At 36.7% G+C, this 20,894-nt stretch overlaps 1 protein-coding gene across 3 annotated transcripts in view; it reads right to left on the reverse strand.

Annotated features, from left to right (window-relative positions):
- Nucleotides 1-20,894, reverse strand: part of FBXL4 (F-box and leucine rich repeat protein 4) — a 67,255-nt gene that overhangs the window by 13,816 nt on the left and 32,545 nt on the right. For 2 of the 3 annotated variants that reach the window (XM_079939250.1, XM_079939249.1), the window contains exons 5-6: nucleotides 19,250-19,494; nucleotides 11,326-11,539 (exon numbers count right to left, since the gene is read on the reverse strand). In XM_079939250.1, the coding sequence (XP_079795376.1) occupies nucleotides 11,326-11,539; nucleotides 19,250-19,494 (459 nt within the window). The remainder of the gene's footprint in view (nucleotides 1-11,325; nucleotides 11,540-19,249; nucleotides 19,495-20,894) is intronic. The other variant, XM_079939251.1, reaches the window with a different exon arrangement.

Genomic DNA, 20,894 nt, shown 5'->3' on the forward strand with positions numbered 1-20,894 from the left:
TTTCAAACATATCACAGCAATAACTACAAGTAATGAGATAGGATTTTATAAAAGTATGCTGATTAAATGAAAATTTATAAATTTACAGAAGAAATACCACCAAAGAAATCCTAAGAACACAATCACTCAATTATTGTAATTGAAGATCCAGCTACATATATGTATGAATTTCTCTTTCTCTAATTTAATTTTTTTTTGCCCCCGTGTTCCAATCTCTAAATTTGGGGAAGGGAAATATAGAGTAAAAGTTGAAGTATTTTAAGACCTATTTAAAGTAGTTGAAACTAACTATATTTAGAATATTTCAATTCAATTACCTTATAGATATTTGCTATAAACCAAATTGTCCTTTTATACAGTTTAAATATATAATACAGTATAGTTTATATACTGATACATAATCACAACTTGAAAATAATATTGTCTTTTATAGGTTAAACCTGAAGATCAGCATTGTGGTAGAAAAGTAAGACTTCTGATTGTTCTCTAAAAAGAGAATGTTCAAGATCATAAATGACATAAATTAATAAACTCTTACACATGCCTTTGAGGAAAAAAAAAGGGAAGTTCTCTAAACCTAACTGTAGACCTACCCTAAAGCACAGTCTCAGAAATTTTAGTATAAGGTTCAAATAATGTGTTAAATTCCAAAAAGCCGTATGTGTGAAAGAACAAAACCTAAGACTAAATCACACACATTTGCCTTGCCCTGTAGTCTCCTTTCAGAGCCTATTTTTACCACTGTAGTGGATCTCTCCTATAATAATACAGTTGAAGACATCTTTGCTCACAGATGACTAAACTGATCAATTTCCATATCAACCCATGATGGATGATGGCAGAGATGTGCAGTCAAAAAGTCATGGCAGTTTGCACACCGGCTGGACTTGACTGTAACCTTACTGCCTATATAAAAGAAAGAATATTTTGATCAGAGGGGTAAGGGTTGGACCACCAAGGGAGCATAGGAATCTGAAGCACACATTGGTTGATTGACACTGTTCATCTAAACGATGCTCAGCTGAAGAGGGTGCACTGGTCCAAAGACTTTATCTATTTTCTTCCAAAAGCATGTCTTTCCTTCCTGTTAAGAGGATGGTATCAATCTGTTTTGTGTTGATGCCTTTAAGCATTTAAGTCACATAACTAATGCTCACTGTTCTCATTCTGAACTCACCAGACAGGTCTTATAACTGTAATTTGGTTTCCCCTGTGACATGCCAACAGTGAGAGAATGTGTTAATCAGCTATCTCTAATGAATGTGTCCTTACCAGGTAGATTTCTTATACCCGGTATACTGGTTACTGTCATGAATGTGGATGATAATGAATCTGACCCCCAAGAAGCTTCTCAACTGTGACTGAATCATAGCCCATCATGCAGGTCACACACACTCAATCCCACCAAAAGGCCTGGTACTTCCCACTGGCACTTCTATAAAGCAATCCAGGATAGAAAAGAAGTAGAGACATATTCTTGCCTGGAGACATAAAGACTTTTAAAAGTTTGTTAGTTTTAGAATATAATATAGTAAAAGTTATTAAAATCTTAATTCTTGATTCTGTTTAAGAACAAAGTAATTATTAATATCTTTTGTTTTATATGTTGTCTAGCTAAACAAATCTGTCTGAAATGGACTGCCTTTCAGGTGACAGCTAATGACAGCCTGCATTAGTCAATTTAGGTGACCAAAGTAGGATCTTCCTGCTTCAATTGTTCCATCTTAGTTAATAATAAGCAGTGGCTCTGGTGAGAGGCCACTCCTTTCCTTAAGTCTGTTAAATGCACTTGCTCTACTAAAAGAAAGACCATCCCTGCTTCTACTTACCAATATACAGGAATGTGTTCTCTAAATCAAATAAGAACGCAGTCAGGAGAATACCATTATCTATGTGTCAGAAAGCAAATTCGTGGCACTAAATCAAATCATGCTGTTTGCAAAAGACAGTTTATGTATCTTTTGTGGGAAAGCTCAGGTGCTTTCATTAACAGACAGGGTGGTATGCATTTTTACTTATATATTCACTCTGCTGGATAAACTGGCACAGAAAAAAGAAACTAGGAGGAGAGTGTTGATATCCAACAGAAGTAGAGATCAGCTACTTTTGTTTGTCTTCTAGCTCCTGAAGATGAAGGCAGTGGGGTCCTTGAAACTGTCATCCCTGCCTAGCAGGTCAAGTAAACAGTTGCTGAACCACATTTATGGATTACTGTCATATACTAGTCCCCTACAATACCTATAATCAGTTTTTGCACTACTTCAGATCCTTTCAATTTATGCTCTATCATTCTTGAAGTGAGGCAATCAAAATTGGATGCAGGTGTTCCATTTATAACTCCAAATTTTAAAAAAACACTCTTGGTTTTCTTGTCTGCTGCTAAGCAACAGAATGACATTCTTACTGAGCTACCTATCATGCCCCATCTCACCCCCAACTTCAGACGTTTTTTCTAAGCAACAGAATGACATTCTTGCTGAGCTACCTATCATGCCCCATCTCACCCCCAACTTCAGATATTTTTTCCCAAACAAAGAAAAGGTAAATAAGCTCAAATTCCTAACACTAATCCAGATTGTTTTAGACAATGCAAAGGACTTCTCTTGAAGTCACTTTTTATGCAATATGTTAAAAAGTTATCCTTATGCTATCCTTTGTAAGTTGTATTAGTTTGCTAGAACTGCCATGACAAAGTACCATAGACTGGGTGGCTTAAACAACAGAAATTAATTTTTACAATTCTGGAGGCTAGAAGTCTGAGATCAAGGTGTCAGCAGGGTTAGTTTCTTCTAAGGCTTCTCCTCTTGGCTTGAAACTGGCCATCTCCTTCCGGTGTTTTCATATGGTCTTCCCTCTGTGTGTGTCTGTGTCCTAATCTCCTCTTCTTATAAGGACACCGCTCATATTGGATTTGGCCCCATCCTAATGACCTCATTTAACTTAATTACCTCTTTAAAGGCCCTATCTCCAAATACAGTCACATTATGTGGTACTGGGGGTTATGACTTCAACATATGAATTTTGGGGAGACACAGTTCAGCCCATGGCACAAGTGTTTACGAATAGGTTGCAGGTATATGTCCCTTCAGGGGTAAAAGAGAATTATATCTTCTACCTTATTTTCAAATGGTTCAGGAAAAATATATGCATATAGTAGGCAAACCTACTTTTTATGCCACTTTTTGTAAGTCTAAAATTATTTCAAAATAAAAGCTTTTTCCTTTTAAGTATTTAAAAGTCTATTTAATGAGTTAAATTTCTATAGCCCTCCTCTCATGAGCATACATCATCATGTATGGCTAAAGAAGTACTTGCAGTTAATGTTTATCATAAATAATAAGAATCTTGTGAATAGAGATGAAAAGGACTAAAGGTACTTAAAGTCTTTCCAATCATTATATACCTCACTGTAGTATAATTACTTCTTTGTCACGAATGGCAGAAGAAACTAAGTACAACTAAAGTTCTCCTTCCTGTTTGTTCTAAGTTCCCATCTTTTGCCTAAAAGTCTTGCCTACACAATTCTAAAAGATCTACCAAATTCAGTAAAAAGAAAATTACTGCATTTAACCACTCATTTCACTAGTTATGCTGGGATCACGCAATAAACAGGGTCTAAATCTCAGCTTGAGGGTCATTTCTGTCTCTCCATCACCTAGTACTATCTTGTTTTTCACCAGGCATACATTTACTGCTCCGCAACTGCTGAAATCCAACAAATGTATACCCCTAACTCTGAAAAGAGGTTATTTAATGATTTTCTTTTTTTGGTTGATGTTATAAGAAGACATTTGCTATTTCTCTGATGAAGCGATTTTTCATCACAATCCTAAACATACCTAAAGAAAGAAAAAGATCTCATGAAATAAACTAACCAAACAAATAGAACTATATTTCACTATTTTTTAGAGCTAAAAATTCTGGACAAATACAGTTCAAATATTTTCTTACAAGTTTTCCAAGTTGTAGATCCACCCACCCCTCTGCTTAGTTGATGTGGTTATTCTGTAGAAAGACAAACTTACGCTTACTAACTTAGCAAATAAAGAAAAAATGAATTGACAAGCGAGAGTTATCACTCATTCATTCAACACAAGTTTACTGAATATCTACTAGACATATTCACTATAGTGAATACCAGACACTGTTCTACGTACTGGTTGTAAAAAGTAAACAGTCAAACATGGTCCCTCCCATTAGGGAGTTTATAAGTTAGGAATGAACATCCCTTTTACCAGAAACAGATCATAAGTGTGAAAGCAGTAATTCGGCCTAAATCTCTCTTAGCACATGATGGAAAAGATATTCCTATTTAGGAAGACCTAAAAGAATACTTCACAAAGTTGGGAATGATTGTGTAGGACTATGCTGAGTAAACCTACACTATCATTTTCACATTTACACAAGTCCATCTAATTTATAAAGTGTGTTGTTGTTAACATGTACGACCTAATTTGGTCTTCTCAATAGCCTATGTGATAGGCTAAGTTTTTTTTTAACAGATAAACTTTTAGCTTAGTATAAGTGACTTACCCAAGCACGTAAATCTTTCAAGTGGGAAAGTCAAGAGAAGGACTGAGTTTTTTCATTCTGTCCCATCTGCCACAGATTGGTCGCTTCACCCTCCTCTGATAGCCTCAAATGCTTCCCTCTGTCCCAACCGATTTCCCCATCAGTGAGGGGGCTTCCCTGGATGTGGGAATCTCTCCCCTGCTTCAGCTTCCCACCCCTCCACCCCCCGGCGTGCAGGTCCCATCCCGCTTCCTCTCCTCCTCCTTCTCCCTTCTTTCTTTCATCACACCCAGTTATACGGGGATCTTTACAGTCTTTCCCAGTGTCCAAGGTCTTCTGCTAGTGTGTAGCTGGTGTTCTGTGAGAACTGTTGCATCTGTAGATGTACTCCTGATGCATCCGTAGACAGAGATGAACTCCACGCCCTCTTACTCCTCCATCACCTTGGAACTCTCTAGGACTGAGGTTTTTGACACTGATCTCTGATACAGACGAAATAACAAATATCTTCCCAGCTTTTAAATTATCAAATAATGTCTGAATCAACACCCAGACCTACTGCTAAGCAGTTTTAACCATACCTAAAGTCTGAACAAGATCCTACTGCTGCTTCCTCTCACTGTAGGGTACTAGCTATGGTATTAGCCAAAGCAGTGGAGCTGGGGAGAAAAATCTTAATGAGCTAGGCCAGGTCATAAAAGGCTGTGCTCAAAAATTGGTGACAATGACACTTGGGGCTTGTTTTAAGGTTGCTCTCACACAGTTGACTACCAAAGCAGCAATTAAGCAGTACAAATGAAATGCACTGGGATAGAGCCCCAGTGTCTGACAAGGTTACACATGAGGCTCAGTGGTCAATGCAGCAGGCCTTGTTGGTAAAATGTCAGGTACAGAGAAGACCAGTGCTCTGGGCCCACTGCCTGTTTCACCATTGGCTCAGGGAGGTGCTACATCAGCACACCAGGATCCACCTACCTGCATACGAGGCAATTCTGACCCTACTACAGTTTTGTTCTCCTGCATTCTCATTCTTATTGAGTAACCAGACCTGCAATAGGTCTGGCTCTACCTAACCACTTAAGAACACACTACCTGGACATCAACAATGCACTCCTTTACATGCTAAAATATTTGGGGAAATTATATGTTCCAATGCTGCTCCCCACTATAGTGTAATATTGAGAGTTGGCCTATATATATATATGTATATACCATGTGCTTGAGGTAGTTCATTAAGTATGGACTCTACAAACTATTACTTAAATTATACTAAATGTAATTTGAATAACTAACTGTTATTATAAATTCAGAACTAAGACTTCAAACTAAGTTTGTTCATAATAAAAATAAAAGGCAAAAGTCCATTTGTCTATAGTAGATATTTTAGACTAGAAAATGTTTACAGACTATAACTTAATAGTTTGCATTTTACACGGGATCAAAATGTTGTGTATCTTATTTACAATGTTATATTTCCTTACCAATTATGGATTAGAAAAGGATTAAGCAGTAAAGAGAAAAGCTCTATTTTAGATAGACAGCCAAGCTATTAGAATAACTACTATTCTATGCTCTTATGTATCTTACAATTTTCACTGTAACTCTGAGGCCACCAAATCTGGGTTCAAATCCTGACTTTAACTTATTGCTCTGTGCCACTGGGAAACATTAATCTTTTGGGACCTTCATTTCATCATCTGTACGATTTAAGAGTAACACTCTTAGACTCAATAGACTAGTGTAAAGGATTAAATAATATGCAGAATGTCTAGGACAGCAAACAACATATTCAGTTAAGTTTTCCCAAACTTTGGGACTAAAACCCAGGTCTCCAATATCCTCTAAAGCTATATTCACTATGCACACAGATTTGCTTCAATCTTATAAAATGGCATAAATACATTACATTTATTAATGTAAATTATATATAGGCACATAAATATAACTCTACTACATCATAAATCTGACCTCTCTGAAGATTATACACTATAATAGAGTCAATATTTTGAAATACTAATTTTTTCTTATTTTATAATTATGTAGTGTTTAGAAAAACAAGGGTAAAAGTGGCACTGGATAATATGTATTCCTTTAAAAAAAAAACCTCTCCCAGGAAGTTCAAATTCATATCTTCTTTTTCTCCTCATATATTTCCTTAGAGCCATCACAGGCATCTGAAGTCAACTGCTATTCCTTCTTTCCAAGACAGTTTATAACACCTGAATGTACTGCCAGCGATTACGTGGAAGGTTTAGAGAGAAGCCAATCCCCTAAATCTTGTCTTCTCACTCTGTTTTCTCCCATCCACCAACATCATTGAGTGCAGGACTGAAGCAGTGAACATATGGAAGGGAAAAGGGGGTGACATAATGCTTTGCCTAAGTGACAAGGGAGGTGCTTATGCTGTGGCTTCTGTTTGTTTTAAAAGAGACCAGCTGATTGTGTTGTCTTTTCCCTTTATTCCTCTGAGTTACTTGGTGCCCGTGGGGGAGTCTGATGCAGATCCCAAGAATGACAAGATAACAGAAGTGAATAAAGTATAGGCAGAGAGACCTGGGAAGCTGTAAAAGTAAACACTGCCTGGGTAGGTTTTTCTTAATTTTGAATTTTGCCATTTATATCACTAAGATGACACTATTTTTTATTTTATTGTGAGTCAACTGTAGATCAATGAAAATCAATTTTATAATTTTTTCTATGTACTAAATGTCAGAAAAATTGTGTAGGGTAAGTTTATAAATGATTTTATGGTATTTTAGCAGATAGACTAATAAAAACAAACTTTAACAGGTAGTAACATATGGTACAAACCAAATTTTACTTAATGCAGTCATACAGTGATTTCACATCTATGTTTAAGTAACTGAGGGAAGCTGAGCTGATGCTATTTAGACTTGGATGCATATGTATAGGTCTCCACTCGAGATGAAATCTCAATTCCTATAAATCACACTTTTAAAAAAATATGTAGTCATATTCTATCAGTTTCTTGGGGTAAATGGAAGAAAACTGTGGACTATGTAATGATTCCCTGACACTTAGATCATGTTAATTTATGACATTTCAAAAGCATCACATGGAATACATTTTTACAAATCATCACAGATGTAAGATGCCTAGCAAGTTGATATAATTTCTTGGTTTTTACCCGATTTTTCTTCCTGAAGGTTCACTTATTAATGAACTATGCTACATTTCTTCTTAAAGTTAAATTTAATCAGAATATTTTAAAATGAGGCATCATCTTGCTCAGAGGATATCAGACACACAGAGCAATATAAAACAGTAAATACACCAGTAAAAAGCAGGTGTGGCATAATTTCAGAATAGATAGGTCTACCCAAGAAAAGATAGCTGACAATTTTACACCCACATAAATGACGAGTCATTTCACCACAGACCAGTGAAAACATGGGCTAACACTATCTTTAAACTGGCATTCAGGGACAATAGTCCTCTCATTTTACAAAGAAAGAATCTTGGAATTTGAGAGACTATGTGAGTTAAGTTTGTCACTGGTAGGGCCAGAACTAGAATCAAAGTCTTCTTTCCAACAAAGCAGGTCACCAGTTAAACTTTAGGTAAAAATTTTGCCCCAAACCAGGAATACTATATTCAGACTTCCACAGATTAGTTTAAAAACTACGTCAAGCTAAAGATATCTACTCTGATCTACCAATAAAAAATGCTACACACCCAGATGGTTTTATAGATAAATTCTATCTAACAGATAATTCTCATTTGTTAAAGTTATTCCAGATCAAAGAAAATGATGTCAATGTCACAAATCATTTTGCTAAGGTGTCATAATCCCAGCTCCAAACCTGACAAAATGGCATGAAAAGGAAAAACATAGCTCAATTTCATTGAAGAAAGCAGATGTAAAAACTATTGATAAGTCTTAACTCTTAAAGAATATTTACAATGAACCAGGTACTGTTGTAGACACTTTATATATATTAAATCAGTTAATCCTCATAACAACTCTTTGAAAGGCATACTATCATTATCTCCACTTTACTGAAGCACAAGGGGTCAAGAAACTTTCTCAAGGTAACATAATTCGTAAGTGATAAAGCTCGAATCCAAAATATTGGATTCTAAGTGATAAAGCTTGGCTCCAAAACATTAGGAAAATAACCCAGCTGTGTATTAAGTTAAAACATGTAGGACAGGGCTTCCCTGGTGGCGCAGTAGTTGAGAGTCCGCCTGCCGCTGCAGGGGACACGGGTTTGTGCCCTGGTCCGGGAAGATCCCACATGCCGCGGAGCGGCTGGGCCCGTGGGCCATGGCCGCTGAGCCTGTGCATCCGGAGCCTGTGCTCCGCAACGGGAGAGGCCACAATAGTGAGAGGCCTGCGTACCGCAAAAAAAAAAAAAAAAAAAAACATGTAGGACAATTATACTGCAATAAAGATGTTAAAAAAAAAAAATGTAGGAATTACCGCAAGAATGTAAGGATAGTTCAACATGTCATTATATTAATAAATAAAAGAAGAAAAAAGATCAGTGTGGTAATGGAGGCTTTAAAATTTTTAAATACAATATACATTTTTGATAAAAATATTCTTAATCAAATGAGAATGATAAAGACTACTTATCAGAAAGAAACATCAAACAATATATAAAATTAGTAAGCTACATGAGGAATTTCTATTTAGTTCACTAATGAAGTTCCAGTGCCTACAGCAGTGCCCGGCACGTAACAGGCATGCAAATATTTGTTACATAAATATTAAAAAAAGAAAAAAAATTCCCTCTATATTAGAAATACAACTGGTATACCTATTGTGACTCTATTATTCTACACTATTTATGAAGTTCTACTAAATGTAGCAACACTTTAAATACTGGAACAGAGAGAAAAAGTATATTAATTTCCAGATTATATAACTGTACCATTAGAAAACCCAAAAGATATAAGTTATTAGAACAATTATAAGCATTCAGTAAGGTGAGCAGATACAAGATAGATATACAAAAACCCAATTTTTCTTTATATTAACAATAACCAATTAAAATTAAATAAAATAGTATCTGAGACTAAAAAATAGAAGGGTTAAATTTAACCAGAAAGATATAAAACCTAAGTGAAGAAAACTATAACATGTTCTTGGATGTAAAACAAGACCTATATGGACAGATAGGAAGCCTTATTACAGAGCAAAATGAAATATAATAAAGGCACTGCTAATAAAATCCTTGCTGAAAGATATATCTGAAAGAATAATACACAAGGATATTTTTTTTAAGTTTAAAAAGAATAGAGAGGAGACTTTCCTAACACATAGTAAAACATACTACAAAACTGCCACACTCTTACTACTGTTATTAGTAGCTAATATTTATTGAGAGTTTACTATGTGTTCAGCACCCTCTAAGTACATCACAGGTAATTAATTCTCACAATGACCCTGTGAGATCTGTATTTTTATTATCTCCACTTTAGATATGGGGAAACAGAGAGATTGAATACTTGGCCAAGGCAACATTCAAGACAGGCAAGGGGTCACTAGAGTGGGGTACACCATTTTGGAAAAGTAATTTGGCTATTTAAATCTTTACTGAATGGCCAATCTTTACCAAGTATGATACTAGATACCAGGAACACGGCAATGAAAGAGACAGACAAGGGTCCTACCTTCATGAAACTTATATCCCAATGTGAGGAGACAGGTGATAGTATGAAAACCAATAAGATAATCTCATAGAGATAAAGTTGCTAAAAAGAAAATACACTGTGGGTGATATGACAGAAGCAAACTAGAAGGAGGGGGGAGGGTTACCTTTTATCAATGTCTAAGAAGCCATCTCTGAAAAAAAAAAATTTAAGTTGGACATTGAGTTGAGAAGAGGGCAGCCATGTAATGAGCTGGAAGGATATTCCAGACAGGCAGAGGAGAAAAAGCTGTGAGCTGGGACTGGATCAGAATGTTCAAGGAATAGAAAGAAGGCCAACATTACTGGAGTAGAGGAAACAAGTATATGGCAGTAAGTGGATGTTTACCACAGGGGCTCAGGCACATACTGTGACCAGATATACCACTTACAGAACTCTATCCAATAGCAATAGTAACCGGTACATATAAATCTCTGTGCAAAATAATGTTATCACTAGATGGTTTGTAAAAGAAAAACAGCTGGAAAAACCGACATGTTGACCATTTGGGGAACAGTTGAGTAGATTATGGTAAAATGTAATATGTATACATATAGCTGATCCACTTTGTTCCACAGTAGAAACTAACACAACATTGTAAAGCAATTATACTCCAATAAAAAAATAAAATGAAAACAGTCAGGTGGTAGTATATGTAATGACCTGGTAAGATGTCCTAGAGCTATGTGAAAAAAAGCAAGCAGATCAATAAATATTTTTCTTTAATGAGACTCCTAAACTATGTATTAGGGATCTTAACTCCAACGTCTGGTCCTGGATAAACTCCACTTTGCTTCCTCCCACTCCAAGCAAATGTTCTCCTACATACTTTCCTCCCACCTCTTTCTCTAATTCATTCCCTGCCAGCATTTCGGCTCACCTCAGCCCATTGCTTGTTTCTTTACCTACAAACATGAACAGCATGACAAAAATTCTAAGAGCACAGAGGATAACGTTTTCTTAAAATGAGAAAAACCCACAACACAACAGACTAATTCTGAAATGACTGAATCAGCCAGCTCTAGTGATTTTAGAATAGTCTGGTTGCATCATATACTTAAACTATTTGAAAATCAGAAATCACATTATTATGAGCAATTACAGGTAACTAAATATTCGGTTGGCTATTAACACTAGCAGAGGTGTAAATCTTACCTCTACTTTTGTTCGATAGAGAACGAGTCGTTTCAGGCCACATAATTTGGCAATGTGGTTGAAAGCTTGAGGCGGCAGTTTATCACAGGATGAGAGATTGAGGTCCTGTAGATTTAGACACATCTCAGAAATAATCTCCATGCAAGTTTCATTAAGGAAGTGGCTGCAAGATAATTCAAGACGCACTAATTCAGATCCACAGACCTTCAGAAACCTGTAAAAACAATGTTCCATGTGAACTTCATAAAACTAAAAGATATTTTTTGCAAGTACTTTGGAATTATATCGACTCTAAGCAGTCATCTTCAGAAGAATAGATTTCTATTAGGGAAAATTAAAAACTTGTTTCACTTAAATTCTCATTTACTGCATGCCAAAACAGGCACGGGTAGGCTAACATATATCAACCTAAGAAGATAAAATGGATTCACATCACATAAAAAGTCAGCTACTGCTAAGTGGGAAATTAAGAAAGCAGAGGGTGTTTTTCGTCTACTTACCTGTAATTCACATCTGAGCTGGGAGAGCCAATAAACAAAACGTAACAAAACTCTAAACTCTTGGAAGTTATGTCTCCCTTAACAGTACCCATTCAGGACTGGATAATTTATTTGGAATGTGGCACACAAAGTGTCATCTCTAAATGACCTGAAAACAAATCAGACTAGCCTCCTCTCAACTAAGAAAATTTCTGGGTTGGCTTCACTCTACTGTTGAGATATGTTCCTTGTAACTGATACTATTTAATGCCTAGACTGATGTTGAAATTATTACAAGATATTCAATTGCAGCTTCACACAAAATACACAGAAATAACTTCATGTGGAGGACACAAAACCCTTTATCAGAGTAGTAATAACAATATTTATCTTCATTACGTTACAGATGGGGGGAAAACAGGCCTTTCCATAATCATCATCTGATAATAAAAGTAAAATGTGAGCCTACAAGTATTCATATCCCTGAAACTTTATCAACAAGCGGTGCGCCTGTTTATCCCTTAAACAAGCGCACCACTCATCCCCGTCCAGGTCTCTTGACGTCTTCTTGCCCATCTCAGTGTCACATCAGTCACATCCTGTTATTTTATTTATGCTGCATCTTTTTGCTACATGATTTAATTATTAGCTTACAAATACACATGCAAAATAAAACTGACAATCAATCACTTATGAAAGTAAAGGAAGTAACACTGGACTTCTAAGTCAAAAGATGGATATTTTGCCCTGTTCCACCATTTCCTAGCATGTGACCTTGGCAAAGGCATTTACCCAAGTCTCAGCATTTCCTCAGATGTAGAAGGCAGACTAGAAATATGTTAACAGCATTCACCACACTGTGGTTTTGAACATCCCACAATGTGAAAGCAGTTTGCAAAGACCAAAGTACCCCACGAACTTTAAAATAAAAGTGAAATCTTGGCCAACACACGTTCAAACAACAATTAAAAAATGTAATTGCTACAAATTTATTTTAAATGTTGCAAATAACTCAGTAGCCCACACATCTTATTTACACCCAAACATCCAAGAACATCCCTTTATTCTTAATCCATTGCAGCGTATGTTCTGCTCTCCCTAAATTCATCCTTTCCTTTTAAATGCCAAATTAAACGGCCTTTCTTTCCAGTCCTTGTATTACCTGATTTATTGTGGCATTTCACACAACCGCCCTCACCTTCCTTCAAATTCTCAGACAGTACTCTCGCTATTCCCTCCTTAAATTCCTCCGACCTGTCTCACTGCTGTGTCCTTTGTATTATAGTAGCTAAATTGCCAGTTTGCATCAAGCACCTTAATTCATTCACTCAACAAATGTTTATTGAGCTCCAACTATTACCCAGGTATTACTCTAGGCACTTGGAAGATGGCAGTGGGCAAAGCAAAGTTCCTGCTCTCATGGGGCTTACTTACATTTTGGTAGGAGAGGTAGATCATAAACAAATCAATTACATGAGTAAAATTAATAGTATATTAGAGAGTGAAAAGTGCCAAAGAGAAAATAAAAGCAGAGAAGGACAACAGGAAGTGTCAAAGGTAGACAGGGTGGTAAGGGAAGCCCCATTGAGAAGGTGAATCAAGACCCAAAGGAAGTGAGGGGGTGAGCAAAGCAGTTCCCTGGAGAAGCAGCACTCCAGGCGAAGGGAGGGGCAAGCGCAACAGCTCTGAGGCAGGACAGCTCAGACGATGCCTAGGGTACGGAAGTGTCAGGAGGCTCAAAGTGAGAGGGACATGGGGAGCAGATCAGAGAGGTAAGGGGCAGTTCAGAGTGTGTGTCCTATAGGGACTGGCTTTTATTTTGAGGGAGATGGGATCCTCACTCATCAGAGGGTGCTGAGCAGAGGTGTGGCACAACCTGCTTGTCTTTTAACAGAGTCACTCCGGTTTCTGTGCGGAGAACAGACTGAAAGAGAACAGGGGTAAAAACAGGGGGACCCTCAGGACACCACGACCACATTCAGGGAAGAGAGGATGGTGCACTGGATCCGGTGGTGGCACTGAATGTTGTGCTCAATATTCAGACTCAGGATCTATTTCAAAGGGAGGCAGCGTGTACCACATTATGACATACCTTCTTCATACTGAACTGAACTCAGGCTCACCTATTTCTCAACCATAATTTATTTTTCTGTTAACCAGTTTCCTTACTTACTGATTCGTTTACATTGAGTTTTATAAGGTGCCTCAAATCCTTCGGCAATTGAAACAGATTCTTGGTGTACCCAGTACTTAGCATGATGTCAGGCACGTAAAAAACACTGGATGACTTTGTTGAATAAATCTTCCAATGGTGAAAATTCATTTGAAGAATTTCAATTTCCTCTACTCTGGAACAAACTAAGTTTTATGGACTCAGAGAATTTTTCCCTTAAGAGGGTCAAACTCCTAAGAAATATGACAAAATTAACATTTTTACCTTACTCTGAGTATACATCATAGTTATGACTAGTTCTTCACTATTTATAAGCTAGCAATCTAGAAATGAATGTAGGGTGTCAGAGATCTGGAGTATCCTATTTTGATTTGATACTTCTAAAATTATTTGCAGATTACAAAAGTTAACTGAGTATATTAACTCTTAAACTTAAAATTTTGAGGCATCTTATCTCCTGAAGGTCTTCATTATTTGGCAAAGCACTTTGTTCTACAATTCTTTTTGGTATTGGACTTGGAATACTTTGACATTTCTTTTCTCTTTGCTCTCATTAATGAACTTTTCCCTTCTAAAGATAGAAAGTAAATCACCAGAAAGCCAACTGTTAATAGATTAGAAAACATCCCAAACTGATTGAATGAATGAAAAAATTTGGAAGCACAATAAAGATAATGATCATGCTTATCTACCTTTATGACTCTCTCTCTTCTTTTTTATATATTGCATATTTTTACTGAGATTATTTGGTCAATATCCCCATAGTCTCTCTTCCTAAACTTACAAGATCTACAGTACCTACTTTTTCATATTTCCATTCCAAGAAGGCAGAATTAGCAGCAGAATCAATTAATTAGCTGAACACAACTCTGGTTTCTTTCCTTAATGCTCCTCATAAAGTTTTATTTTAACGCATAATTACATACATGTTTTTGTCTTGGTCATCTATTTATTCATTTCAATTGTGATACTGGTCACTTGAAAGGAGAATTATAGCTTGTATACTTCCTGCAGCCTGTTCATACCATGTTATGAATTCTCATCAAGTATTTCTTGATATTGAGGGTATTAAGAGAAGACCTAAGTTCAGATAAACAATCCCAAACGAGGTCTCTTGCTACGAGAAATGGAGTCTCTGGAGAGAGAAATAAATTGCTTATCTTTATGAGGTGAATTCATTTGTCCAGATTAATATAAGTACATAAAAAGTAATTTACTAAATGGTAACTTGCACCCTAAAATAATTAACATCACATGAATGAATGATTTAATCTGAGTTTATTCATCACAAAATAAAAGGCACTAATCCTTACAAGCTGCCTGAAGTATCAAGGTAAAGGGGAGAATTAGGTATAAACATCCACGGCTTCTGATTGCTAATCTCATGTTTTGTTAGCTGACCCTCACTTGAGTTTTATAAGACAGTATATTTAAGATAATTTTAATCCCAAATAGCTGGAGCATTATTTACTATAGCCGATCCAAAATAAAGTCATTAAAAACAAAACTTCTTGCTTAACTGTGTATGGTACTATCTAGCAATGGTAGAAGGAAGTGGAAAAGAAAGTCTTAAATTGTCTTTAATCTCTAGGAATTGACCATCTAAAAGAGACAACAGTGTAAAACACAGGCAGGCAACTGAATAAACACATATATGAATAAGCAAAAAGCTCTCTATTCCATAAAACTGTAGCTCTGTGTCAAAACATCAAGTTCTTAAATCTAGAAAGCATCCAATAATGTTTTCTGAAGGGAACAAGTAGAAGGGTGAGGGATAGAAATCTCTACATAACTGAGGTGGAGCTCAAGGTGATTATTTTGAGCAACTACCTGAAGAAAAACGATAGAGGAAAAATAAATAGAACCTAAGACTTTTTGAACAGCAGAATGATATAATTAAGCCAACAGGCAGGGAGGCAAAGGCATATCCAAGACTTTAGGGAAGTGTATTATAAGAGAAAAGTGGAATTACAGTAGATGTGACTTTAATGAGTAATGATATAAACGAGCAGTACTTGAAGTTACAAATCACAAATCTGTAGATAGAATAGGATTTTAATAACTGATTAAAAGTTTTAAGTTCTTATTATTCCAATTTCCCTGTTATTTTGAATAAAATAAATTCCTAAGTTCTTTAAGATCCAGTGAAACAATTCCAGCTTGTGAAGATAAGGTTTTTAGGTAACAAAAATAAACGATATCAAACTTTTCCCAAAGACTTACTCAAAAAGCAAGCTCGGGCTTCCCTGGTGGCGCAGTGGTTGAGAATCTGCCTGCCAATGCAGGAGACACGGGTTCGAGCCCTGGTCTGGGAGGATCCCATATGCCACGGAGCAACTAGGCCCGTGAGCCTCAACTACTGAGCCTGCGCGTCTGGAGCCTGTGCTCCGCAACAAGAGAGGCCGCCATAGTGAGGGGCCTGCGCACCGCGATGAAGAGTGGCCCCCGCTTGCCACAACTAGAGAAAGCCCTCGCACAGAAACGAAGACCCAACACAGCCAAAAATAGATTAATTAATTAATAAACCCCTACCCCTAACATCTTCTTTAAAAAAAAAAAAAAGCAAGCTCATCATCATTGGTCTCTATTTTAAAAATGTACTTTTTTTCTTTAAAGTATTACAAGTAAGTCTTCTTCACAGTAATGAGCATAAATAGACCACACTTACTCATAGATTATTCATTAATAATCAAGCCATGAATATTTATCGTTTATTCTGGGAATGCTGCCTGTAAGCCATAATGACTATCAATTCAACAGTCGGGTCAAGGGGGCCAACGGCAATCAGGAGGCAAAACTCCAGTATCTCCCACCCAGAAAAGATTCCCTCTCCCTGTTATTTAACCTTTTTATTTTCTTAATGAGAACAATGACTATACTTAAAGGAATGCTATCAAGATTTATTTATGGTTTTACTGGCTGAAATACTCCTGTGAAATATGGAAAACTTAAATTCATGTATGTACTTTTGTGATTATTTAAACAGCCCCATGGCAACTAAATGGCTGAACTGAAAATGGAAGAGAAATTGCTGGTGAGAAAGTAGATTGGAGCTTTAACCTCATAAAAGAAGATCTTTATCCATCACATGTCTAAAATGCTAACAATAGCATTGCGAAGTTTTCTTCTCACAACTTATGTTTCTGCTCATGCACCCGAAGAAGCTACATAAAGTTTTTAAAAACTGATTTAATACTATCTCTACATTTTATTCATTATACCATGGTTATATGCAACATTTTGGCAAAGAAGCTGGACTTCAGTCATTCATTACCAATATTTTCTTTAACTCATTAGTTGCCTCCCTGTTATTTTATTTATAAAATATAGGAAGGATATGTTTAAATGTTTATTCTTATATCTTTATCTTTTCTGTAGCAGGAACTATATTATCTATCTCTTTACATGGTCCACGACACTCACCATAATGCCTTACACACCAAGAGTGAAAACAAACAGTAAGTTCCTAATGGTGGGAAACATTGAAAAAAGAGCTATGAGGGATTAAAACACCCAAAAGTCCTTATAATGTAAAATAATGCTTACTGATACCAATGATTCTATCTGCTCTCAGAGTCAGTTAGTCTTGGTTTATGATCTATAGTGTATGCTCTCAATACCCACAGTCATCATTAGCTTCAGTTCTTCTTGGTCCCATTAATAGCGAGGAAAATTAGCCAATGAAGTGTGTGTGTCTGCAGCAAAAGGAAGTAGAAAGGACTAAGCTTGTGTTCCACTGGAGAGCTGTCAAAGATCCAGCAATTTTCAAAATGTGGATTCTGTAAAAATTTACCAAAATCACACTGCCAAAAAGAAATGCCTAATTTTTCTACTATATATATATAATATATATATCCCCTTTTAAGCAAATTTACATAATAAAAAAAGAATTTTGTATACATAGCCTGTTGTAAAATCTTTAGACTCTGACCCACAATCCCATCATGTTTTATCTAAGAACCCCTTCCCCTGGCTCTATTTCTGGCAGAAAAGAAAGAAACTCAGTGCATCCATGGTTTCAACATGTGCTATAAGCCATTACTGCTTGTGTTTATTTTTTACTTTGATGCATAAACTATCAATATTAGCATTTTGAACACATTGGTGCTATTTCAAACATGACTTCATCTGAATCTAATGGTATCAAATATTTATTTCTGGAACTGCATCTTTATTTTTATACTTTAAGTCAAGGGGAACAAAGCTCAAAATACAGATTTCTAATTCATAAACCACTGTTCAGGAATGTATCCACTGGGGATATGTGCAGGGAGGGCTGTAGTTCATTTTAGCTTCTAAAAAACAGGATAGGAGATTATTTGTTAATCAAAAATAACAGGTAGGGCTTCCCTGGTGACGCAGTGGTTGAGAGTCCACCTGCCGATGCAGGGGACATGGGTTCGTGCCCTGGTCCAGGAAGATCCCACATGCCACAGAGTGGCTAGGCCCGTGAGCCATGGCCGCTGAGCCTGCGCGTCCGGAGCCTGTGCTCCGCAACGGGAGAGGCCACGAGAGTGAGAGGCCCGCGTACCGCAAAAAACAAGCAAACAAACAAACAAACAGGTAATTTCCCCAAAGCGTCTACTTCTTCGTTAATGAAACGGATTATACTGTAACATACAATGAGAATAACCATCAAGGTTAGGAGAAAAACACTTGTTTGTTTCACAAGAAAAATGACTATGGCATTACTAAATGAATATGTACTCGTGCAAGCTTTCAAATGTTTAACAGGTGACGTTTAATAGTAAGGAAACTAAATGCTTAAATAGAAAGGAGCAGAAACACCTGGGCAGGTCTGCAAGTGTGGTCGCCTATTTAACATGCAATTGCATTTTCAACATAATTAGTTTAAATGAGCTTCTAAATTTGGGTGATGTATTGCACATGTAATTAAGATTTAATTAAAAATGTTCTATAATAAATTGTTTTCCATTTCTGACAAATCACATTAGGGAGGTAGATTTTGATTTGGAAATAGTTTTTAGAATGTGTTAATCATCTGTGCTGAAAATATGAGAAAGAAAAAAAGGAGCTCTGTTGAAATTTCCTTGGGATTTAAAAATATGAGGTAAAGGGCATAATTTCCTTCCATCTTGTGAAGTCTAGCTGAAGAGGGTGGTGAAACTAACTCATCCACTTTTGTCAGCAGAAGCACTCTGAACATGATCTAAAGTACATGATATATAATTTCAAACTTTTATTATCGAAACTACTACATAGTAAGTATAGCCTGCTGATTTAAATAACCTCAACAAGGCTTGGCACTGACCTGCTAAATCCTGAAACAGAGATGAAGCCCCTATTGCCAGTCCAAGATAAATTAAGCCACTGGACGAGAGTACAGCGAGGCTGCAGAAATTCCAGAGAGGTGTCATTTAGTTTTGCCCAGTATGGTTGCAGATTGAGGTGGATGTACTGCAGAGGATCACAGCAATGCTGGTTCAGTAGTTTGCAAGTCTGTGCTAATCTACACAGGTCTGGTAGTGTCAGATGATTCAGAATCAGTTGAATGAGCTACATAAAACAGAGAAACCAAGATCACCCAGACTGAAAAAACAATATCACTTTTTGAAGCATATAATATGATCTAATAAAGAATAACAGTATCATACATTTTATAACAATACTTTCACATACTAAATAATTCAACAGAATTATCCAAATCAGTAGTAACCATACATACATAAGGCTATATATATTACATTTCAAGAGCATTCAAAGTATATTCAATTCCTGTCGACTATTTTTTTTTTTTACAGTGCAAAGGTATATTTTGGTAATCTATTGAATAATACAATTTTTCACATACTTAACATTTACTAAACATCGACTACACGTCAAACACTGGTGAGAAGAGCTCCCACTTTCAGGGTTTCCAGAGTCCAGTGGGGACTGGTAAGTACGATGATATGTTTTAATAGCTTGGATAGACGCATAGACTGCTACTAGAGCCTGACACAAGACACAGGCCTAACCTCAGTGAAAGCGGACTTGGACCAGCAAGGCTCAGCTTTAAAGAGTGAGAGGCAAAACTGGGGAGAGGAAAGATTAGTTAGTGGTAAGGACTGGATCACAGAGAGCCTCACCGAGGAGCCTGGATTTATTCTGAAAGCAATAAGGAGTCTTGAAGGGATTTATGTAACTGCAGAGTGACAGAGTCATATTTATGGTTTAGAAAGATCATTGCAGGGGGCACTACCGGAGGCAGGAAGGGAAACCCGCCTGGCGGCTACTGTAGATTCCAAGAAAGAGGAATCAGGGGCCTGCTTAAGGCAACTGGCAGTGACTAGGGAGTAGCTAACAGATACAAAAAAGTATTAAGGAGGAGGAATCAAAAAGATTTTTATCTCTAATTAAAATAGTTTCTTTGAACTAGTTCAAGATTTGTTTTTTCTTAATGGTGAACAGTCGGGGGCTCCTAAACTAATTTTCAAAGAATCACTGCTAAATAGCCTATTCTGAACTAAGAAATACTAAGAAAAAAAAATCAAATATTTGCTAAATGGTAAAAAAATCTTTAGATGAGAGAGAAGGTTGAGTTTCTTTTCTTTTCTTTTTTTTTTTTTTTGCGGTACGCGGGCCTCTCACTGTTGTGGCCTCTCCCATTGCGGAGCACAGGCTCCGGACGCTCTGGCTCAGCGGCCATGGCTCACGGGCCCAGCCGCTCCACGGCATGTGGGATCCTCCCGGACCGGGGCACAAACCCGTGTCCCCTGCATCAGCAGGCGGACTCTCAACCACTGCGCCACCAGGGAAGCCCCTGTATTATATTTTTAAATAATTCTATTCACTATATTTTGTTTGCAGAAGTAAAATTGGTCTGTAATTTTATTTTTATATGCTAGAGTATTATAACAGCTTCACTAAGAAGTTAAAAACTTTCCCTTTTCTTTATGCTATGAAAGAGTTTAAAT

Source organism: Stenella coeruleoalba, assembly GCF_951394435.1.
Source record: "Stenella coeruleoalba genome assembly, chromosome: 12".
NCBI classification, from domain to species: domain Eukaryota; kingdom Metazoa; phylum Chordata; class Mammalia; order Artiodactyla; family Delphinidae; genus Stenella; species Stenella coeruleoalba.